Raw genomic sequence first — 18,203 nt, 5'->3', positions numbered from 1 at the left:
ACCACAGAAGTGCGTCCGGGCAGGGGGAGCGTGAAAGCGGGTCTCACCCTAAAAAGACGCACAGTTGTATCCGATGTTTTTCCACACGGACGTATACTCGTTACATTGACTAGCTGCGCACGTTTTCATAATTGCGATTTCAAGTTTTGAATGCAGATGTGCATGTCAGTGCTGTGTGGGAGAGGCGCTCCCCCCGTGTCTGCGCGGTGTTGGTCCGGCCCACGCTGGCTGGGCTGTGCGCTCTTTCATGGGCTCCGCTCTCTGCTGCCAGTCCGGCTCTGCGCGTCTCTCGGCTCCTGCAGGCTGATGGCTTTCTGGACGTATTTTTATTGAATGCCTGGGCTTTTTCTATTCTTCCACTAAGAAACCCCCACGCAGTTATGGATATCTTATGGATTTTATGGATAGTACCCACAGTATGGGCAGTAGAAGGTAAGAGTGTCTCTCTTTGCAATGCATTTTTCACTCCGAGTTCTGCCCCTCGTCCGTGGGACTGCAAATCATTGCACATCAATATCATTGCACACTGGCACCTCGTTGCGGTTGGCATTTTGTTTGACGAGGAAGGTGGCATCGGGGACCACTGCTAGGTATTAATTAGGAGGGGGGTATTGCTTATGCACTATGCTGTTGTGTGCTGTGCTCTATTTTATTGGATTTGATTTAATTCGCTTTTTTTTTTAAGATGCTAATTTATGCATTTGTTCCCAAACCATTTGCAAACTGCAACAAGCTGCGAGCCCCAGACACCAGCGTCCCCTGCATCATCATCATCATCATCATCATTATTATTATTATTATTATTAGTAGTATTAGTATTATTATTAGTATCATTTACATTGCCCAGCACATGCAACATTTTCTATTTGCTGTTTTAAACTATGTTCTTTTCAGTGTATTACAAAAAAAAGATCCGGCTGCTTTGTGTCCGTTTACAATTGCCACATTTTAGTAACAGTCAAGTCTTTTTTTCTGCAGTATTGTAATAATAATGTAATGGATCGATCCAGGTAAAACATCAAGGCACATCTAAATGCCAACTGTGTTACAAGTGTTAGATTATTTTAGTTGCCTGTTTAATGGATCCCCAAAGTGTCCAGTGATGGCTGGGCTAGGCTCCACTCCACTGATGGGGATGTGAAACAGTCCTGTGCTTCAGTGTGTATATGAAAAATAAACCGTTTAAAGACAAACAAACAAAAACGCCTGACTGCTCTAACTAGCTCTGTCAATCAGAATGGATGTTTAAGATATATTAAAATATTTTCACCAGGGCAGGGGTTTAAATGGCTATATTGTGTCCATGCTTTGTACCCCAGTATTGATGAATGTGGGTCAGTGCATCCCTCCACTTACAAAACACATTTTCTGCTTCCCAGGTTAGGCCTCCACACACACCTCCACTGCCTAGCCTCTCTACATTACTATTCACAAAAATCTGTAAAACGTGTGAATGTTTTGCATGTGTGTTTGCATTGGGAAAATGTCAAATACAAAGTTTTTATCACAGCGCTGAGATAATGTCCATTCCACAGACAGCACAGTCGAGATTTTAAGCTATGGAAAAAGTCACAAACACTTACAGAGTAATTTAATACCCTTAAAATGATCAAACCTTAAACACGCACAGACATCTCTTATCATTGACTGTAGCCTGAGTCTAGAAAGGCAGTGCCACCTTTGTGCCAGACAGACTTCACTCGAAGGCACGCTGACAGGAATAAGTATGTGCAACGGATGCATCAAAGATGGCACACAAAGCATGTGTGTGTGGGTGTGATTGGAATTGGGAGCATATTTAACATAATTGCATATATATGGTAATGTTGTGTCAACAGTTATAATGATGTCGACGGAATTTGGGATACCTTCGAATCTCACAGGAAATCTGCAGAAATTACAAATTTGCTTTCGTAATTGCTCTTTCAATTGTGTGGCACTTTGTTACGCAGCGTATATTGCTCTGTCAGACTGTAAAATACACCCCTGTAGGCCCCTGTGGTATATTTCAGGGCCCGCCCGTTACGGACAGCAGGTCACAACCCTGAGCTTGTAGGCGCCGTACGCCCCATTTTGGCATGTGCAACGTCGGCCGCCATCCCTGGTGGGGGGAAAATGGAGACGGTTGGGAGATGTCAAGAGCGGCTTGATCTCGGGCCCGGAGTTTTGCTTCTTTTCATCCTTTTCTTTTTTTTTGGCACGCATTTCTTACCTATAAATACACCAGAGACTTCAGAAAGAAGTACAAAATAGAACAACTCATTCCAAAGTTATGATTTGATATATTTTGTTTCAGAATGAACCAAATGTGTAATGCGATTCGTGGCAAAACATAAAGAAATAACCGAGGGGTGCCAAAGCATCTTTTCAGAAGTCATTGTGTGCATTTGTGACTCAAAAAAACATGCTTATGCACAAGCTTACGACCTCGGTCCTTTAACGACCCTAAATGGTGAAATAAAAGAGCAATAGGTAACTTATATGGCCCTTCTTTCTCAGGATCAACTGACCCTCAGATATTCTACTGTTAGGTAGAGATGCAGTCGTTGTTTTTCCTCCTGTAAGATAAAACGACACCAGTGTTAGTGGTCGGTGTGTTGTGATGGAAATCGGACTGTATGTTCTTTCCCAGGACACGGCCTGGCTTCTTCAGCGTACGAGGCTTTATGTCTAAATGCTCGTCCGAGATGTCAGCCACACAGGCATCACCGAGTGGCTTTGTATGGCACACATTAGCGCCATGTTGCCTCTACTTGTCAATTCTTGCCCCCCAGAAGAATCCTGAAATGAAACAAGATATGTAAAACCTTTTCTTTTAATGGTTGGGTGAAGGAAAGTGCCTGCCTGGTGATTTTTATCTCTAGGTTGGGGATAAAAACATGGCCAGACAATGTGTTATTTTCTTTGCAAGGCGGCAAAAGTTAAAGAAGTCTCCCTGGAGTGAAAATGACAGAATGTTTTTCGGGCTCTTTAAATCTGCTGCTCCTTGCGATTGCTAATTGAGCGATGTGTGTGTTATAGTGGCTCACAATCAATCTGCAGCAGAACTCCCCAGAAAGCAGATAAAGGCTGGAATTAGCGGACCGCATCTTCTTTCTCTCGCTGTTCCAAAGCACTTTTGAGCTGCGTTTAAGGAATGTATTATGTTTTTGCTCAATTGCCGGAGAGTCATAGGTGAGAACTTTTTAAAGGGGTTGTGTTTAAGTGTTGAAAATAAGAAATGGTTTTAATTGGTGGTTGGGAGAGGAAGGTCCGATAACAACTGCTAGATTCACACTTCTTTTTCTGGAGCTTTTGCTTTTTGCTTTTTCTAATTAATTCATTGTGCCAATAAATTATTTAGTTGTGCATTTTGAGCATTACTTATTCCTACTGAGTTCTCTTAAGAAAACAAAGTGAAAAACCCCCAAAGATGTTTATTTTTTATTTTTTTTATTCTTCTGTGCCTTGCATCTTGTTTTTAACAAAGTAATGAATAACAGTGTTCTGGATTTAGATTTGTTTTTTTATATGCATTCATTTATTTTTTAGATTAAGTTAATTTACATTCTCACCTCTGGACAGAAAAGTGCTATTTTTTTCGGAGAGGCTTTGACTGCTTTTGCTCATTCAAGATGGCATTTTGCTCGCTTACGTTTTATATTTTTGGTTTGGTTTTGTTGGCCCAGTGGCTTTATTGGTCCCCCAAAGTAAACACTTTAAAATAGAAATCTCTCTTTCTCTTTTAATATAAATATAAGCAAGTGTGTATGAATATATACATATATATGTGTGTGTGTGTATGTATATTTCAGGAGGTTTCAGTTTTCTGTTTGAAAGCCATTTTGTAACATGGAAATGAGTTGCGTATTTGCGAGTAATTTAGAGAAATGTTGCTGGCAGACAAATAAAACTAATCAGCCATTAAAATAAACAGACTATTTCAGTGTCTGGAAAGTGGGTAATTTACGTTACAATGGTATCTCTGTATCTTTATTAGTGAGACCTGTGTTCTTGTGAAGATGTGATCTTCAGTCGTGGCCGAGGGTTTGTCCGTTATTCAGTGCCACCAGATGAGATCAAAGCGCACAAAGGCAGTGCAATTTAGCCCACATTCATCTGCATTATTTTGTTGGACAACATCACTTCGCTGGCATGTTGAATTTGGCGATAGTGGGTGGCATTTTCTTCCACCACCCTCCCCTTCTCCTTCCCATCACCCTAGCAGTCCGTCCAATACATTTCCGAGACGCAGGCTACGTATGAAAAAATCCAGAGTTGAAAAAGAGGTCAGTGCAGCTGTAACCCAAAAAAACAACTTGGCGAAGAAAAAAAAAGATGGATAAAAGAGAGAAAGCGGCGACGGAACGGCCTGGTCGGTGCTGACGTCACCGCAGTCTCTACAGCGCAGGGTTGCGCCCGAAACGACATTTCTACATTTCACGAAACGCAAATGCTAAGAGAGAAATTACAAATGTAAGCGTGATTAAAATTGCGTGCGATAATTTGGCATTTTGTAGGTTTGTTCTTGTTTGTCCACACTTAGGCAGGTTGAAGGTGTTCTTGAGTTTTATTAAATGTATCAGTCATCCGTTAGGGAATAAATACACTAATAAGCTCTGTGAAAATAATTGGAATTTGAGTGAAACTGTGACCTGTTCTTGGGGCCCAGTGCATTCATAGGTTGGTCAATATTATTTTTATTCAGCATTATTGAGTCACATTAATCATTTTTTCCAGTTTGTTTTACATGAGCATTGGACCGAATCTGAGTAGCACTTACAAATGACCAGGTTTGAGGTCATTGTGATCAGAATGTAAAATAAAAATAAATAGGCCTGATTATTTTTGTGTGGTCATCACATTCATCTTATTGTATTTGTGAAATTGTGACTGCTAAAACTGCTTAATTGGGGTGTCAGTTTCGAACTTATACAACTATTCTAAAAATCCAACCTTTCACATTGTTTGGCAGGGGTTTACACTGCGCAGATCAATTCTGTTCATAATATTGGGAAACAGAGGTGATCAGTTGACAGATCTCAGCCCTTGAAAAAGATTGATTTATTTTTATCTGTAATTATCATTTTACATCTTTATAAGAAATGTGAATTTTTCCATGTATTGTGTTTGAAAATATGATGAGATAAATCTATCTATGATCGCTCTCTCTCTCTGTTCTGTTTATTAACTTAATTTAGCTACACCGTACCTGTTGGTATCATTATCATATTTGTATTAAACAATTTAATTATTATAAAGCCAAGAAACATCCCTAAAAAAGCCTTGAGAGATGTATTATGATGTAAAAATTGATTCAAATCAGATATGACTTTATAATGTATTTTTACACATTTCTGCTGTTTTAAGTTTGCAATTTTAGGATCAGGGAACCATTTTTAACAATGGTCCCAAATCCAGGAAAATGTTTATAATTTTATCACGTAACCTAAAAAACATAAAACCTAAACAAATGTGGAATAAGAATCTTCACAATTCTATTTGTGTAATCCTCCTTTACATCTGTATGTATAAATATAGTTTTAGCAGGATTACACGTGTGTTTGTGTGTGTGGATCTGCTATCGCCAATCTATCTGTATTTATTTCGGTTTATACAGTTGTTTTACTTGTTTCAAATATGACAGATTATATATATTTATCTTGGAAGTGCAAATGTAGTCACCCAGCTGATACATTTGTTTGTCCTGTGTTGTAGATTTATAGGAATAAAACAACATGCTTTCCGCTTGACTGACGTACAGCAGTTTTATTGAACACAAACTAATCCATGTCTTCTGTTTTAAAATAGCCCCGACTAATCATTCATTTCTTCCCCTCACCCTTAAGAAGTAATAAATTGATGCACTGGTTTAACTTTAGTCCCTAGCGCAGCAAAATTAGTTTGACCTAATTAATGAAATCTCAGAGCAGGGTGAGAGACTGAATTCTCTCGGGGCAGACGTTTATTTATATTATATTATATTATATTATATTTTATAGTCCCAGCTGCAGGTGGGCCTGTTCCTTTTAATTAAATATTATTCATACTAGTGAACAAGATTATTTTCCAGATCTCGCGTTACAAATATACATCATAAGAATTATTAAATATAGTGTGGGTCTGTGTATTTATGTGCAGGAAGATTTTGTGCATTTAAGCATACATATATATATATATATATAATTTGTGTATGTTTATGAATCTGGGATCTTATTTGAAAATGTATAATAATAATAATAATAATAATAATAATAATAATAATAACCTGAGTTGTAAAGTCCTAAAGGCAGAAATATAGTATAGATGTCTTACTAAATGCTTTAAAAAGGTTATTTATATACTTACATACATATATATGGAGATAGGAATGCACACATGCTATCTGTGTTTATGTATCTGTCTATTTTATCTATATAACTGAGTACAGTAATTTATCTAATTGATCTATGAGGCTAAATATCCCTTAAAAAATACAGAAAAATCTGATTAGTTTATGTTCATAAAAAAATAACAGATCCAACTTCCTTTTTCTGCCTGAGTGATTATTCTAATCTACATTAAATACGACATCAAGCGTTGAAAAACCCTCCTTGTCTACTGAACTCGGTCTCTTCTGTTTTTTCTCTTCGGTGTCCGCTGCCTTCATTCAAATCGTCCTCGTGGAATTCAGCCCCATTGGGATGCTACATTTCATTTACAATCCTCTTTATGTCTTTTGGTAGTTTGTGCCGAGCGGGGGGCGGGGGGATGTCATTTAATGCCTCCCTTAGAGGTTTTCTTTCTCCGGCAGCCCTTGCCACGTACAAAACACTGCACTTATTGAGCTTTCGGCTGCTTGCGGAGCTATTGACAGGTGGAATTCTGGCCTGGATTCAATGCCAGAGGAAGAGCCATTCTAGAGCCCTTTGTTCCGTCCTGATGCTTCTCGCCATTCCGGCTATTCTAGAGACGCTCGGCAGCGAGGAATTTGGCTGTGAGTGAATACAGCAGAGTCATAGCTTATCTCTGGCTTTTTTTGAAGTTATCATCAAAAATAGTTCAGGTATCGCTGCTGTGGCTTTTCTCTGCGTATCTTGACACACGCTGTCTTTCTAGAGATGGTCTGAATTAATCAACCTTGAAACCATCTCTGTAGGGTTTATCCCCACATATCAATCATCCTGACTTTTCTTCCATTTTCTCTAGCTATACTTTATTCAGTTGAAGTTTTTTTTTTACTCAAACTGCAGATTTGATTACAATTTTACTCAGCCATTGTCCATTAACCCAACAACACTATTTGTATTTACAGAACATTTTAATGACATTTAACTTAAAAGTCACGTGGTTACAACTTTAATCATCATTAAATGCCTCATTAGTTTTTTTTCCCAGCTGTAGGTATTCTGAAAAGACTTGATACCGTTTATATACATATATTTTACACATTTAAAGAGGAAAGTGATCGTTAAAACTATTTATCTTAACTGTTATTCATTTCACATGCTTAAGATCCAGTTTTACCAGCTGAAATTGCCGCTTCAAGCAAGTTCAGATGAAGTTGCTTTTCAGACGCCATTAAAAACGCGAATGCAGCAAAGAAAACAAACCAAGAAAACATTTGCATTGGTCCGTTTTTATAATTTCATATTGATTTAGTGTATGTATAAGAGTCTATACATATTTAGAAATGGAATCCAAATATGAAATGAGAAAACAGTATTGAAAAACATATTTCAGAGTGTAAAATTAGTTGCAAAACGTGCAGAAGAAAAAGGTATTTTCCCTTCTTTTCTTTCCCAGCCTCCGAGTGGGAACAGATGCCGGATCCCGGGCTCTGAGCACTGGCAGCCTCGGCCTCTTTAAGAAACACTGCGCCCCGCTATTCAAGTTTTAATCCACACTGCCCGGCGCCTTATCATTAACAGTTGCATGCAAAATTTCAATTAGTGCTGGTACCAGTTGTTTTTCAGAGCGGGGGGTGTCGCGTTTCACTGTAAAAGGCCGCTTACCTTGAAGATGCGTTTCATTCAGAGGAGCGGGGCGGCTGTGTGGCGGGGGGGGCGACTGGAGCTGTCATGGAAATGCACAGAGATGCCAGCCTCACAAAGACCCGGCTTCTCTGCATGGCATGACATCATTGTTTTAGGCTCTCGAGCGGACGGCTTTTGTTACCGGGCCGCGCTGACGGATAAGCCTGTTCTTGCGTGGATCGTGACATCGCCGTACTGTACACCGAAGGGCCCGGTGCCTTTGTCTGGCCAGGGCTGCAAATCCGGCCGCTGTGAAGAGGGCCTTGGACTGGCTTTGTGAGTGGTGTAGCAAATGCATTATTAATTTCGTAAAAACACGCTAAGCCCCGTGAGTATTCAGTGAATATACCGAGGCAGAAGACGGCATTTACAGTATCTGCAACAGTGTGTCGAAGTTCAAATCCACTTTTCTGTATGACTCCATAAATAATACGAAAATAAAAACGTATACCAATATATCAGCAGCAGCATTTATCGCCTGCTTATCTACTGCTAGATGAAAGACTTTCCAAGATGGTCCCACTGGTTTGAAGCACAGCGTTGTTTTCCAGGTCACGCCAGCAAAGCATCTGATTTCCTCTTCCCATCTTCTATATTGTCGTCTTCTAGGCAATTTCTAATTTCCTGGGATCCATTCTAAAGCTTTTTTTGTCCACTACATATACATATAAAAATAATACTAACATTCTGCCCTCCTTTTGCTTGTTTTACGAAGATTACGGTTTCTATTTGTAGCTATGTCTTCGCTGTGGAAATCTCTTTCCTTCTTCGGTTTTATGAATACGAATGTTATCATGAACGTTGGTTTCTTGTTTCGTTACTGGATACGGTGCATCCAGCAGAGGGGGGTAAAGTTCAGCCGCCATGTCTGCACAGGGAGATCAGGAGTGCATTTTTGCAGTGGTCGGCGTTAATACGGTTAATTCGGGAGTCCGCTGTGAGGGCGGATTTTAAAATAAAGTAAAATGCATCGCCATCTGTTTGCGGCTGGATGGTGTGTCTGAGTATCCCAAGCAAAAATGTTTTGGTCGTTTTCATTCGTGCAGTTTTCATTGTGTTGTGCAGAATGTGCACGTCTGCGCTTAATTTTTTAAGTCTTTCATAGTTTATAATACATTTTCATAAATCTGTTGGTGTATATATATATGTGTGTGTTTGTGTTTGTGTATCTTCATTCGGATAACAATTAACTTCAGATTTTTGTGTTCTTTATACCCCGCTTGATTTTTAATGTCCAATTCAACTCAGAGTTTCGGTCTATTGTCGTTTGCATAGCGCCTGTGTGTAAAAAGGTGATATATTATCATCTATTGGACACAGATTGAATGAAATGAAGATATGATGCCACAAAAGAGCAATGTATAGGTGTACTTTGTTTTTACATTTTTATATAAACATTTGTGCAGCCAGCCATTGTAGAATTGCAATTACTAGGCCCTACATGTTTATATTCTTCAATCGGTTCATGATTGAAAATTAAATATCTAACCAGACGTAATAATTCTTTAACCCTTAAAACAGGGATTCTTTTTTATGAGTACATTTCTGTTGTGCACACAGATTTTGATTGATGGTTTCATGCTGTACAATTTAAGTACCGTAAGGTCTGATTCTCTTTTTTCTTTTTGTTTCTAACTGAGATCTCTAAGCATAACTGACAATGACGTTGTAGCTATTTGTATCAATATCTTAATGTGAAATCCTCAAATTGTAGAGAGAGATTTTACAGAGTAGCATCTATTGAAGAGAAACCCTTTTAGTGATTTAAATTGCAATGTAACCTTTATGTGTAGATCAAATAATTATAGTAAATTATATGTAGATATTGAACAAAACCCATATTGTCTCATACTACAATGTCTTGCTTTGTACGATGTGTTGCTTTGGATACAAAAGTGTCAAATTATGTGCTAATCAAGATTTTTTTTAAGTGATTGAAGTAGAAGTAACACCTTTTACTCAGGGTATAAAAGATTTTAATTATTTTAAGGATTAAAGGATTTTCTATAAAGGACATTCATATTTAATAGTTTTATTTTCTTCTTGTTCAGAAAAGGGGTTTAGCCAATTCTCCATTATATATTCTTGCTCTTTAAAATGTATACTCTCCCTCGCACCCTTTCAAATTGGATTTGTTGCTTAGCTGGCTTTATCTCGTAATGTATTTGATCTCAAACATTTTCAGAATACAATTCAAGAGGTATGAGAGGAAAGAACAGAGGAAAATGCTTGTAAGCCTTTTTCCAATAATGTATTTATTGTTATCAGCACTTTTATCAGTGCAAACCTCTATATTCGAGATTAGAAGTCCGCGTTCCGGATTCGCCTGATTTCTTAGTATTTGTTTTTCATTCCTTCCGAGCAGCAAATGTAGGGCGCATATTGAGTTGTCACCTGTGTGAGTTACAGAGGTGCTAGCCAGGATTTTGGACTTTGTGTGAACATGGTATAGTTGCAGTTACATGCTTTTACTTTTGAAACCTGTAATTAAATTGTTTTCGAGCACTTAATGACTGATAATGGTGTCCCGGCACTGGACAACTTTACCGAGGGGTGCTCGGGTCTTGCCAATTTGGGTCTGGCAAAGTGCTGAGAGCTGGAGAGTATAATCAGTCTGTACCCAGTCTTTGTGCTGACGCTCCAGTCTAGCCAGTCAATTAGCAGTTCTGTCAGGTGCAACCGTGTTGTTCGAGTACTGTTCCTAACATGATTTTTTGTCATTTTTAATAGCACACCGATCTGTGTAACGCAGACAGACACTTCATTCCGATTCTCTGCTTCTTGCGCTCTTGAATGGTGCAGTACAGTGGAGTGGACGTATTTGCATACAGCAGTGAAACTTGCTACACATGCAAATTGGCTTAATTCCCTTTTTTTTTTAAGAGAGAGTTTGAGGAGTGCAGAATGTGATCCAGGTGTCCAACTCTTACAGCACGAATGCTGGGAGCGTTGGGAGCTGGCTTTTGTCGTTTTACAAAGAACAGGATTAACATGGTGGGAATTAGTGTTTTGGTGCTGGATATAAATTGGAATGGCATGACCGTGTCCATACACAAGGCTTATGTAACTCGGGCTCAACTCAGACTAGGACTCCGCCTGGCATACCCACATTCCTGGTACCGGCACCAGAACCACCTTGACCCCAGGCTTAAAGATTTGGTGGGGGGGTACTACTATTGCTACTTCTTCTACTAATATGAATAATAATAATTAATACTATTATAATCCAATGCAATATAATAGATACATTTCATCTTCAATTTTTTTTTACTTGCTTTACTGCTACAAAAGAAATGAATAAATAAGTGAGCTGTGAGCTGTAGCAGGTTGTCCCCAGGGGGGGGGTCTCCATGAAGCAAATAGAAAGGGGGTTTTATTGAGCTGCAGTCACTGAAATCAACTCCAGCTGGTGCAATAACCCTCATCCAGTCCTCGGTATTAGAGCCGGAGCAGGCCTTTCCAAAAAGCAGATTCTCAAAGATTAGAGTGAAAAAAGACAGCTGCACTGAAAATGAACCTGCGCGTGCTTTGTCTTCGCTTTTGTCATCGTCATCGTTGTTGTTGTTGGCGTATTTTATTTAGTTTTTGTTTGTTTAGGTTTTTGATTTGGGCTGCTGTTGTTTTTTGGGAATGCAAATCAGGCCTCTGCAGAGATGTGCTTCAACAACAACAAGCACAACAACAACACGGCTCGCATGCATGTAGGAGAGTGGAAAATACTGACCGTCAAACAAAGAAGATAGGCCGAGCTTCATATCTGATGGGATGCAGGGGAAACAATAATTTCATGATTGGCAACCACTAATATTTGAGTGATAATGTTGTCAAAAGAACAACAACTATAAAGCAAATGTTTTAAAATATTTCAAAGCAATTTCCTAGCATTATTAATACCAAAAATATTAATAATTGAGGATTGCTCAGGAGTAAACAATCTGCAGATAATTAGCTCTCTGCTAGAAAGAGCGGATCTATTTCTGATTTTGGATAGTGTAGGATTTCAATAGTTTAACATCGGGAGGACTGTGGGAGGCGACTGATTGAAGATCTGAATGCAATGTTCATTTTTTCCCCTCCTGTCTGAGGAAATGTAGAAAGTGGGGGCTGATTTCGGTTCTGCTTTTTGTTTTTCTTGAAGCGGCTAAATGATGGCCATGTTGATCTACCTTGAGGCCGTAATTGTTTCAATCTGCAGTCAAGGAGAATAATGGGTCTAGGGGAGATGATTTACGGAGAAACCTGTGTGGAGTTAATGCTAATGCCTTAGTATACATCTGCACAAATTCTGTTGCTGAAGCTTATCTAATAAGGATACCAAACGGTTGTGTATCATCTTTCTCAAAAAGCATCCTGCTGTACTATACACAAGCTACAAAGTAATTGGAGCTGGCTCATGGCATGCAAAACTTTTTTTATTTTTTAGTGTATTACTGGAGATTTTCACTCTAAGATGTGGTAGCGTCACCCACGGTTTGTGTAGGTTTACTGTGCCAGAGCGATTGACATACATATTGCAAATTAGCCAGTACAGAACACAGGAAACTCGCCTTTCACATTACATTTCTCAATAGCTATCATATCTTTCCACAGCCCTTCCATAAATCTTATTCTGCAGGGTTTTATGCCAAAACACAGACTCATTAAATATCCATTGTATTAGTCATGGGTACAAGATCAGTCACGTATTTTCTGAGGGATTATACTGTAGATTTCGAAGCATCATTTAAAAATTTGAATATTGTCATCACATAAAACCGCTTTCAATGCCAGTGTGTAATTAAGTAATCAAGCAGTTTGTGAGGTTTGACAGTTTTTAAAGATGAATACTTCTGAAGGAACAGAGCTTTTTCTGTTTGAAACATAAGAAAAAAAGTTTAAATGTCTGACATTGTAAAGCTTGCTTGTGGTTGCTGCGACTTTTCTTTTTTGCTAGCCTATATCATGTGACCCAAACACAAGGATTGCAGCAAATGTAAATCACATTAATTCTGTTTTCAAGGCTTCAGTTTGATCTGGCAGTACGTTCCTCATAATGTGTGTGATTTAGCCAAAATTGAAAGATTTTGAAAGTAAGATACATTCGTTGAAGACAGTATTAAATTATTTGATGTTGAAAGCAATAATTTGCATTTAAACTTTAAAAGTTTTGGAGTTGCCTAAATGTCTACCTTCATAATAAGCAGAAGAATACAATGAATTTGCATGTTAGTCTGTCATATGCTTGAAGTTAGTTTGTTTTAGTATTTGATAAAAGCTCTTTTGACTTCAGCTTTTCTATATTTTATTAATTTGTGGGTTTTTGTTTTTCTCTGTGATATTTAAGAACATAAGAAAGTGTCCAATCGAGAGAAGGCCATTCGCCCCATCGTGCTCGTTTGGTGTCCATTAATAACTAAGTGATCAAGGATCCTATCCAGTCTGTTTTTGAATGTTCCCAAATTGTCTCTTCAGCCACATCGCTGGGGAGTTTGTTCAGATTGTGACGCCTCTCTGTGTGAAGAAGTGTCTCCTGTTTTCTGTCTTGAATGCCTTGAAGCCCAATTTCCATTTGTGTCCCCGGGTGCGTGTGTCCCTGCTGATCTGGAAAAGCTCCTCTGGTTTGATGTGGTTGATGCCTTTCATGATTTTGAAGACTTGGATCAAGTCCCCACGTAGTCTCCTCTGTTCCAGGGTGAAAAGGTTCAGTTCCTCAGTCTCTCAGTAGGACTTTCCCTTCAGACCTGGAGTAAGTCTGGTTGCTCTCCTCTGAACTGCCTCTAGAGCAGCGATATCTTTCTTGAAGTGTGGAGCCCAGAACTGCACACAGTATCCAGATGAGCTCTAACTAGTGCATTGTACAGTCTGAACATCACTGCCCTTGTTCTCAACTCTACACTTTTGACAATATACAACATTGTGTTTGCCTTTTTTAGGCAAATCAATCATATTTCAGAGACGCTTTATTTTGAAACCAGGCTGAGTGAAACAGTTTGTCAAAGACTTTTCTTAAAGTATCTCTGGCATTAACAATATTAGGATGCCAAAGCTGCAAAAGTAATCATTGCTCAACTGTGATCCCTCTTTCCACATAGCCTACCTCAACCAGACCTCTACTTAAACTTTGATTTCCTGATTTTGAAAGTTAGCTACGCTTCAAAGTTACCTTCCACCAGTCAGTAAAGACCAGGGAGGTAAACTGTTCATTTAACATGAAGATCTTGGCAGTAACGAGTGTTTTACAATGAAGAGACGAGAAATAAAAAGACAGCGAGTCCATACTTCTGCAAGAGGATGGGATGATAAAATTCCACAGGATTAGCATCAGTCGAGATGTATTTGAAAGCAAATCCTGACCCAGAGAGTGAGAGAGAGCAGATTGCACTTTCATTTGCATCAAAAAAGACAGTTTTCACCTGAATCGCAGCCGTACACGCTCCCACGTTGGGTCTGTCAGCTCTGGATGCTGTACTTGCCATATTAGGACGGTGACGTCTGTGCTGCTCGCTGACATGTGCCTGAGCGTTTATGTAAGCTGGGCAGACCTGACTGATTTCAGCGCTGTCACTACTGATTCTTTTATTACGGCTCGTGCTTTTCGAGAGGCACACTAACACTGAAAAGATACATCTACAAAAAATGTGCTGCTGGTGTAACAGCTCTACTGCAGCAAAAGTCTTTCTATTTCGGTTATTCCCCACATCAGAACAAAAGCCTCACAGCCCTTTTTCCGATACACAAGTGTGATCACTGTCTCTGTCCCCCCCCACCCGCTGCACTTCAGAGGAGCTGGCCATTCCCACGAATTACAGCCCTCTCTGAATCTGGGCGTGCGTGGTGTGGCAGATACATGAGTTGTCTCCGGACGTGGGTGAAGGCGCACCGAGGCACAGAGACGTGCGTTTTTGTAACTCGTACAGAAGTTCATCTCGGGTCAAGGGCTGCTCCCGTTCGGCTACAACGATGGAAGGAGAAGTTCAGCCTCCGTTCGAGAGAAAAAATAAAAAGCACAGCTCCTCTGCACCAGACATGGGGGAGGCGAGATGAGAGGAACAAACTGACAACTGCATCCAAAAGAAGCATCTCGGCTGAAACAGGAACCTTTTTTTAGAACAAATGAACACATCCCTCCAAGGCCTGCTTTTGATTAAAACCACCAAAATCACACAAAACCACCTTTAGGAGCCGACAGAGTGATATGTCATGAATAATGACTTCTAAGTAGCACTACACCCCTGCCTACAACAGGGAATTCATACGAGACAAAGGTGGTATTTTGATTTATACGTTTCCAGTACACCGCATAATAGATTCGTGTTTTGAACAAGAACGCTTAAGTTCTGGAGAGGGATCCTGTCTCAGTTAAATAAACTAAGCCTTTAAGAGTTGTTGCTGCGAATGGGTGGAATACTTGCAAATTCTTTATCGTAAAATACTTGAAGGATCATTTGCCACAGCTTGTAAGTTTCCGTTTTACCAGAGCCTTCGCGGCTCCCTCGAGGTCTGAGATATGTTCCGCCAGTGTGGATATACTCTCCTGCTCTCTGGAAACGAACGGAAAATGCAAAACCTCTTAATCTGGGAATAGACATAACTTTGCCTGCACTGCATTTACATTAGTGTGCATTTAAACCAGGGGTGCACAACTTTTTAACAAGTGCTAGTCTCCTGACAAGTCGAGGGCCACACAAGGGCCACGCCCATCCCCACGGCTCACAACATTATATTTGTTTAGTTTATTTCATATCAATTTGTGTGTTATATAAAATGATTCTACTTGCATGAGCCACATGAAGAAAAATAATAATTTCAATTAGGATATTATTTTTAATTGTGACTCATTCATTGGTGGACTGTATGGAGTCTAGTTGGGGGGCCGTATGTTGCACCCCTGCTTTAAAGGAACTTAACTATATACTTTTATGTAAAACTCAGCTATTTTGTTATGTAAACATCAACTTATATATTTTTTGACTTCCCCACCCTCTCTTCCCAGCATTCTCACACTAGTGCTCAGTTTCTGTTTCTTCCTCCGTAGGAAGGTGATATCGGAAGGGATGGGGGGGAGGGGGATGCAGTCTGTTCACACTTCATCCCTAATGACTCTCACCTCGTCTGTAATCAGAGGCTCACAACTACCACAATCATTATCACGTCTTAAAATCACACCATTAAACAATTGTGGGATTTCGTGAAGCCCTCTCAGCTAAAGTTTCTGTAACACGGTTGTTTCAAATTGGGGACTATTAAAGTAGTGTAACTTTAAATGTGTGGTTGGCACTTCACACCTTCTTAATGCACGGGGATTTCCTTCGCTTCTTGATGGAAAGGGTGTTAATAAGGTACTAATTAGTAATTGTACATTTACAGGGGCTGCGATTGCTTGTGAAGAATGTAATGTTTGTTGTGAATCAAGTGAACAATTGAATACTGGCTGAAGACGCTTATGAAAAGATACATTACTTTTTGCTTTTGGATACGGAGAAAAAAATATTGTGAGTTTTGACTGTGTTTCTGATGTCAAAAGTATTTCTGTGTTTAACACACTCCTTAATTACACACTGCACACACTTTCAGAATCAAGGTCTACCCATTATTTGGTCTGTTTATTGTATTTGTTCAACCATTGTTGTCTATATTGTATGTGTTTTCAAATATAAAATCACATTAAGACATAGCTTTTTCTGAGATGCGTCTACTTCTATTAATAGAAGGACAGTAGTTGGAAATTGGATTTAAAGTAGATTTGCATTATTGTTGTGACCTGATCATTTATTTTACAGCTCTTTCGCTGGTTTGTGCCCATATTGAGGAACATTTTTGCTTTCCCCTCCTGTGCAAATTAACCTTGGAATCGGAGCAGCCAGCATAATGAGAGATTTTCTTTGATGATCTCCCCCGCTCTCGCTAATTGTGCTTTTGTAACCGCCGGGCCCAGAAAGACTTGGCTTCCTGTTGTTTTGAGGATTGTACACACCTAGACATCTGCGCCGTTGCAGATGCGCGTTCATCACGACGTGCTCGGCTATTGTGCATCGAAACGAAGGTCTTCTGAATGAACCGGAGATGTGGACCTTCAGACAAAAGCTTTTCTCACAGCGGTATAGGATGATTCAGATCTGAAGTACTCCCGAGAAGATGTGCAGACTGCAAGACGGCTGCTCAGTCCACTGGTGTGTCTCTCATTCAATTCCAGTCTTGTGTAGCAACAGGTTGTGATCGTTTTATTACTCTTTTTTTAGCAAATTTACTTCCCTACATTTCTGTCTTGTAAAGATGCTTTTGATGGCGTAATGATCTCAAACAACTCATCTCTACGTCCTCTGTTAGGAGAATATAATTTAAACTCCAGTGCGCGTTTCTGCCAGCCATCCTGGAGTCAACGATGGAGGTTTATGTCTAAGTGGAGAAGTATATCCTAAAACAATAAACAGCTATAATCTCTAATTGGTGGAAATTATAAATAGCCCAGAAAATACTATAGGAAACAGAGGCCAAATATAATAAAACACTAGACTTCAATAAGGTATTTGTTAGCATATAATTGCATATTTCTTCAGTAATGGCAAGATAATGAATTACTCTGAGTTGTGGCTGTGGCATTTTGATCCCAGCCTCTGTCATCTGTAGTAAGTCTCTCAGAGAGGTGGGGATCGCTCTGTAAATGGATTGCAACCCCTCGGATGCACAAGGGTTAACCGTTTTGAGAGCTAAAATGCGTCCTGCTCTGCCTGGAATTATTCAACGGCGCTGGTCTCACCGAGTACTGAGAGAGGCCATTGTAGAAGAAGAAAAAAATCTCAGAAAAACACTGTGGCGGCTCCCGAGAGCTTTTGGATGGGGGAGAAAGTTCCAAATTCCTGAGGAGAGGAGCGCTTTTCATTACCTGAGAGTCGGGCAGGTGGGCGAGGTAGGAGGTCAGGGGTCACGCAACAGAAGAGCACACACAGGCAAACTCCTGCTTTCCAGTTAATCGGCTGTAGTCCAATTACTCTTGGCTGCCCGGGGGCACTGGGGCTAATTTTACGCGCTGAATTAGACCTCTTAAGCGCAAGGGTTTTTCAGATTACAGATGGGTGGCAGGGCTCAGCCACAGACTTAAGTCGGTTTTGTTTGGTGTATTTAGACGGCAAAGCTGATTTCTTTTGGTATTAGGGGGTGCTTCCTTTGGCGTGGCACTGTTTGTCCCCGAGTGCCCCGGGACATTGGGTGTCCTTCCACACCGTGGACCTG

The 18,203-nt window shown here is 39.9% G+C and overlaps 1 protein-coding gene across 6 annotated transcripts in view; it reads left to right on the top strand.

The window, feature by feature from the left end:
• The first annotated feature begins 266 nt into the window (after positions 1–266).
• Positions 267–18,203, top strand: part of LOC136714040 (ephrin type-B receptor 2) — a 160,286-nt gene continuing 142,349 nt past the window's right edge. For all 6 annotated transcript variants that reach the window (XM_066691343.1, XM_066691342.1, XM_066691341.1 and 3 more), the window contains exon 1: positions 267–432. In XM_066691343.1, the coding sequence (XP_066547440.1) occupies positions 381–432 (52 nt within the window). In that variant the 5' untranslated portion in view covers positions 267–380. The remainder of the gene's footprint in view (positions 433–18,203) is intronic.

This window comes from Amia ocellicauda, chromosome 18 (genome assembly GCF_036373705.1).
Source record: "Amia ocellicauda isolate fAmiCal2 chromosome 18, fAmiCal2.hap1, whole genome shotgun sequence".
NCBI lineage: Eukaryota > Metazoa > Chordata > Actinopteri > Amiiformes > Amiidae > Amia > Amia ocellicauda.
The sequence above is the reverse complement of the archived record's forward strand: the minus strand, read 5'-3'. Positions and strand labels throughout refer to the sequence as shown.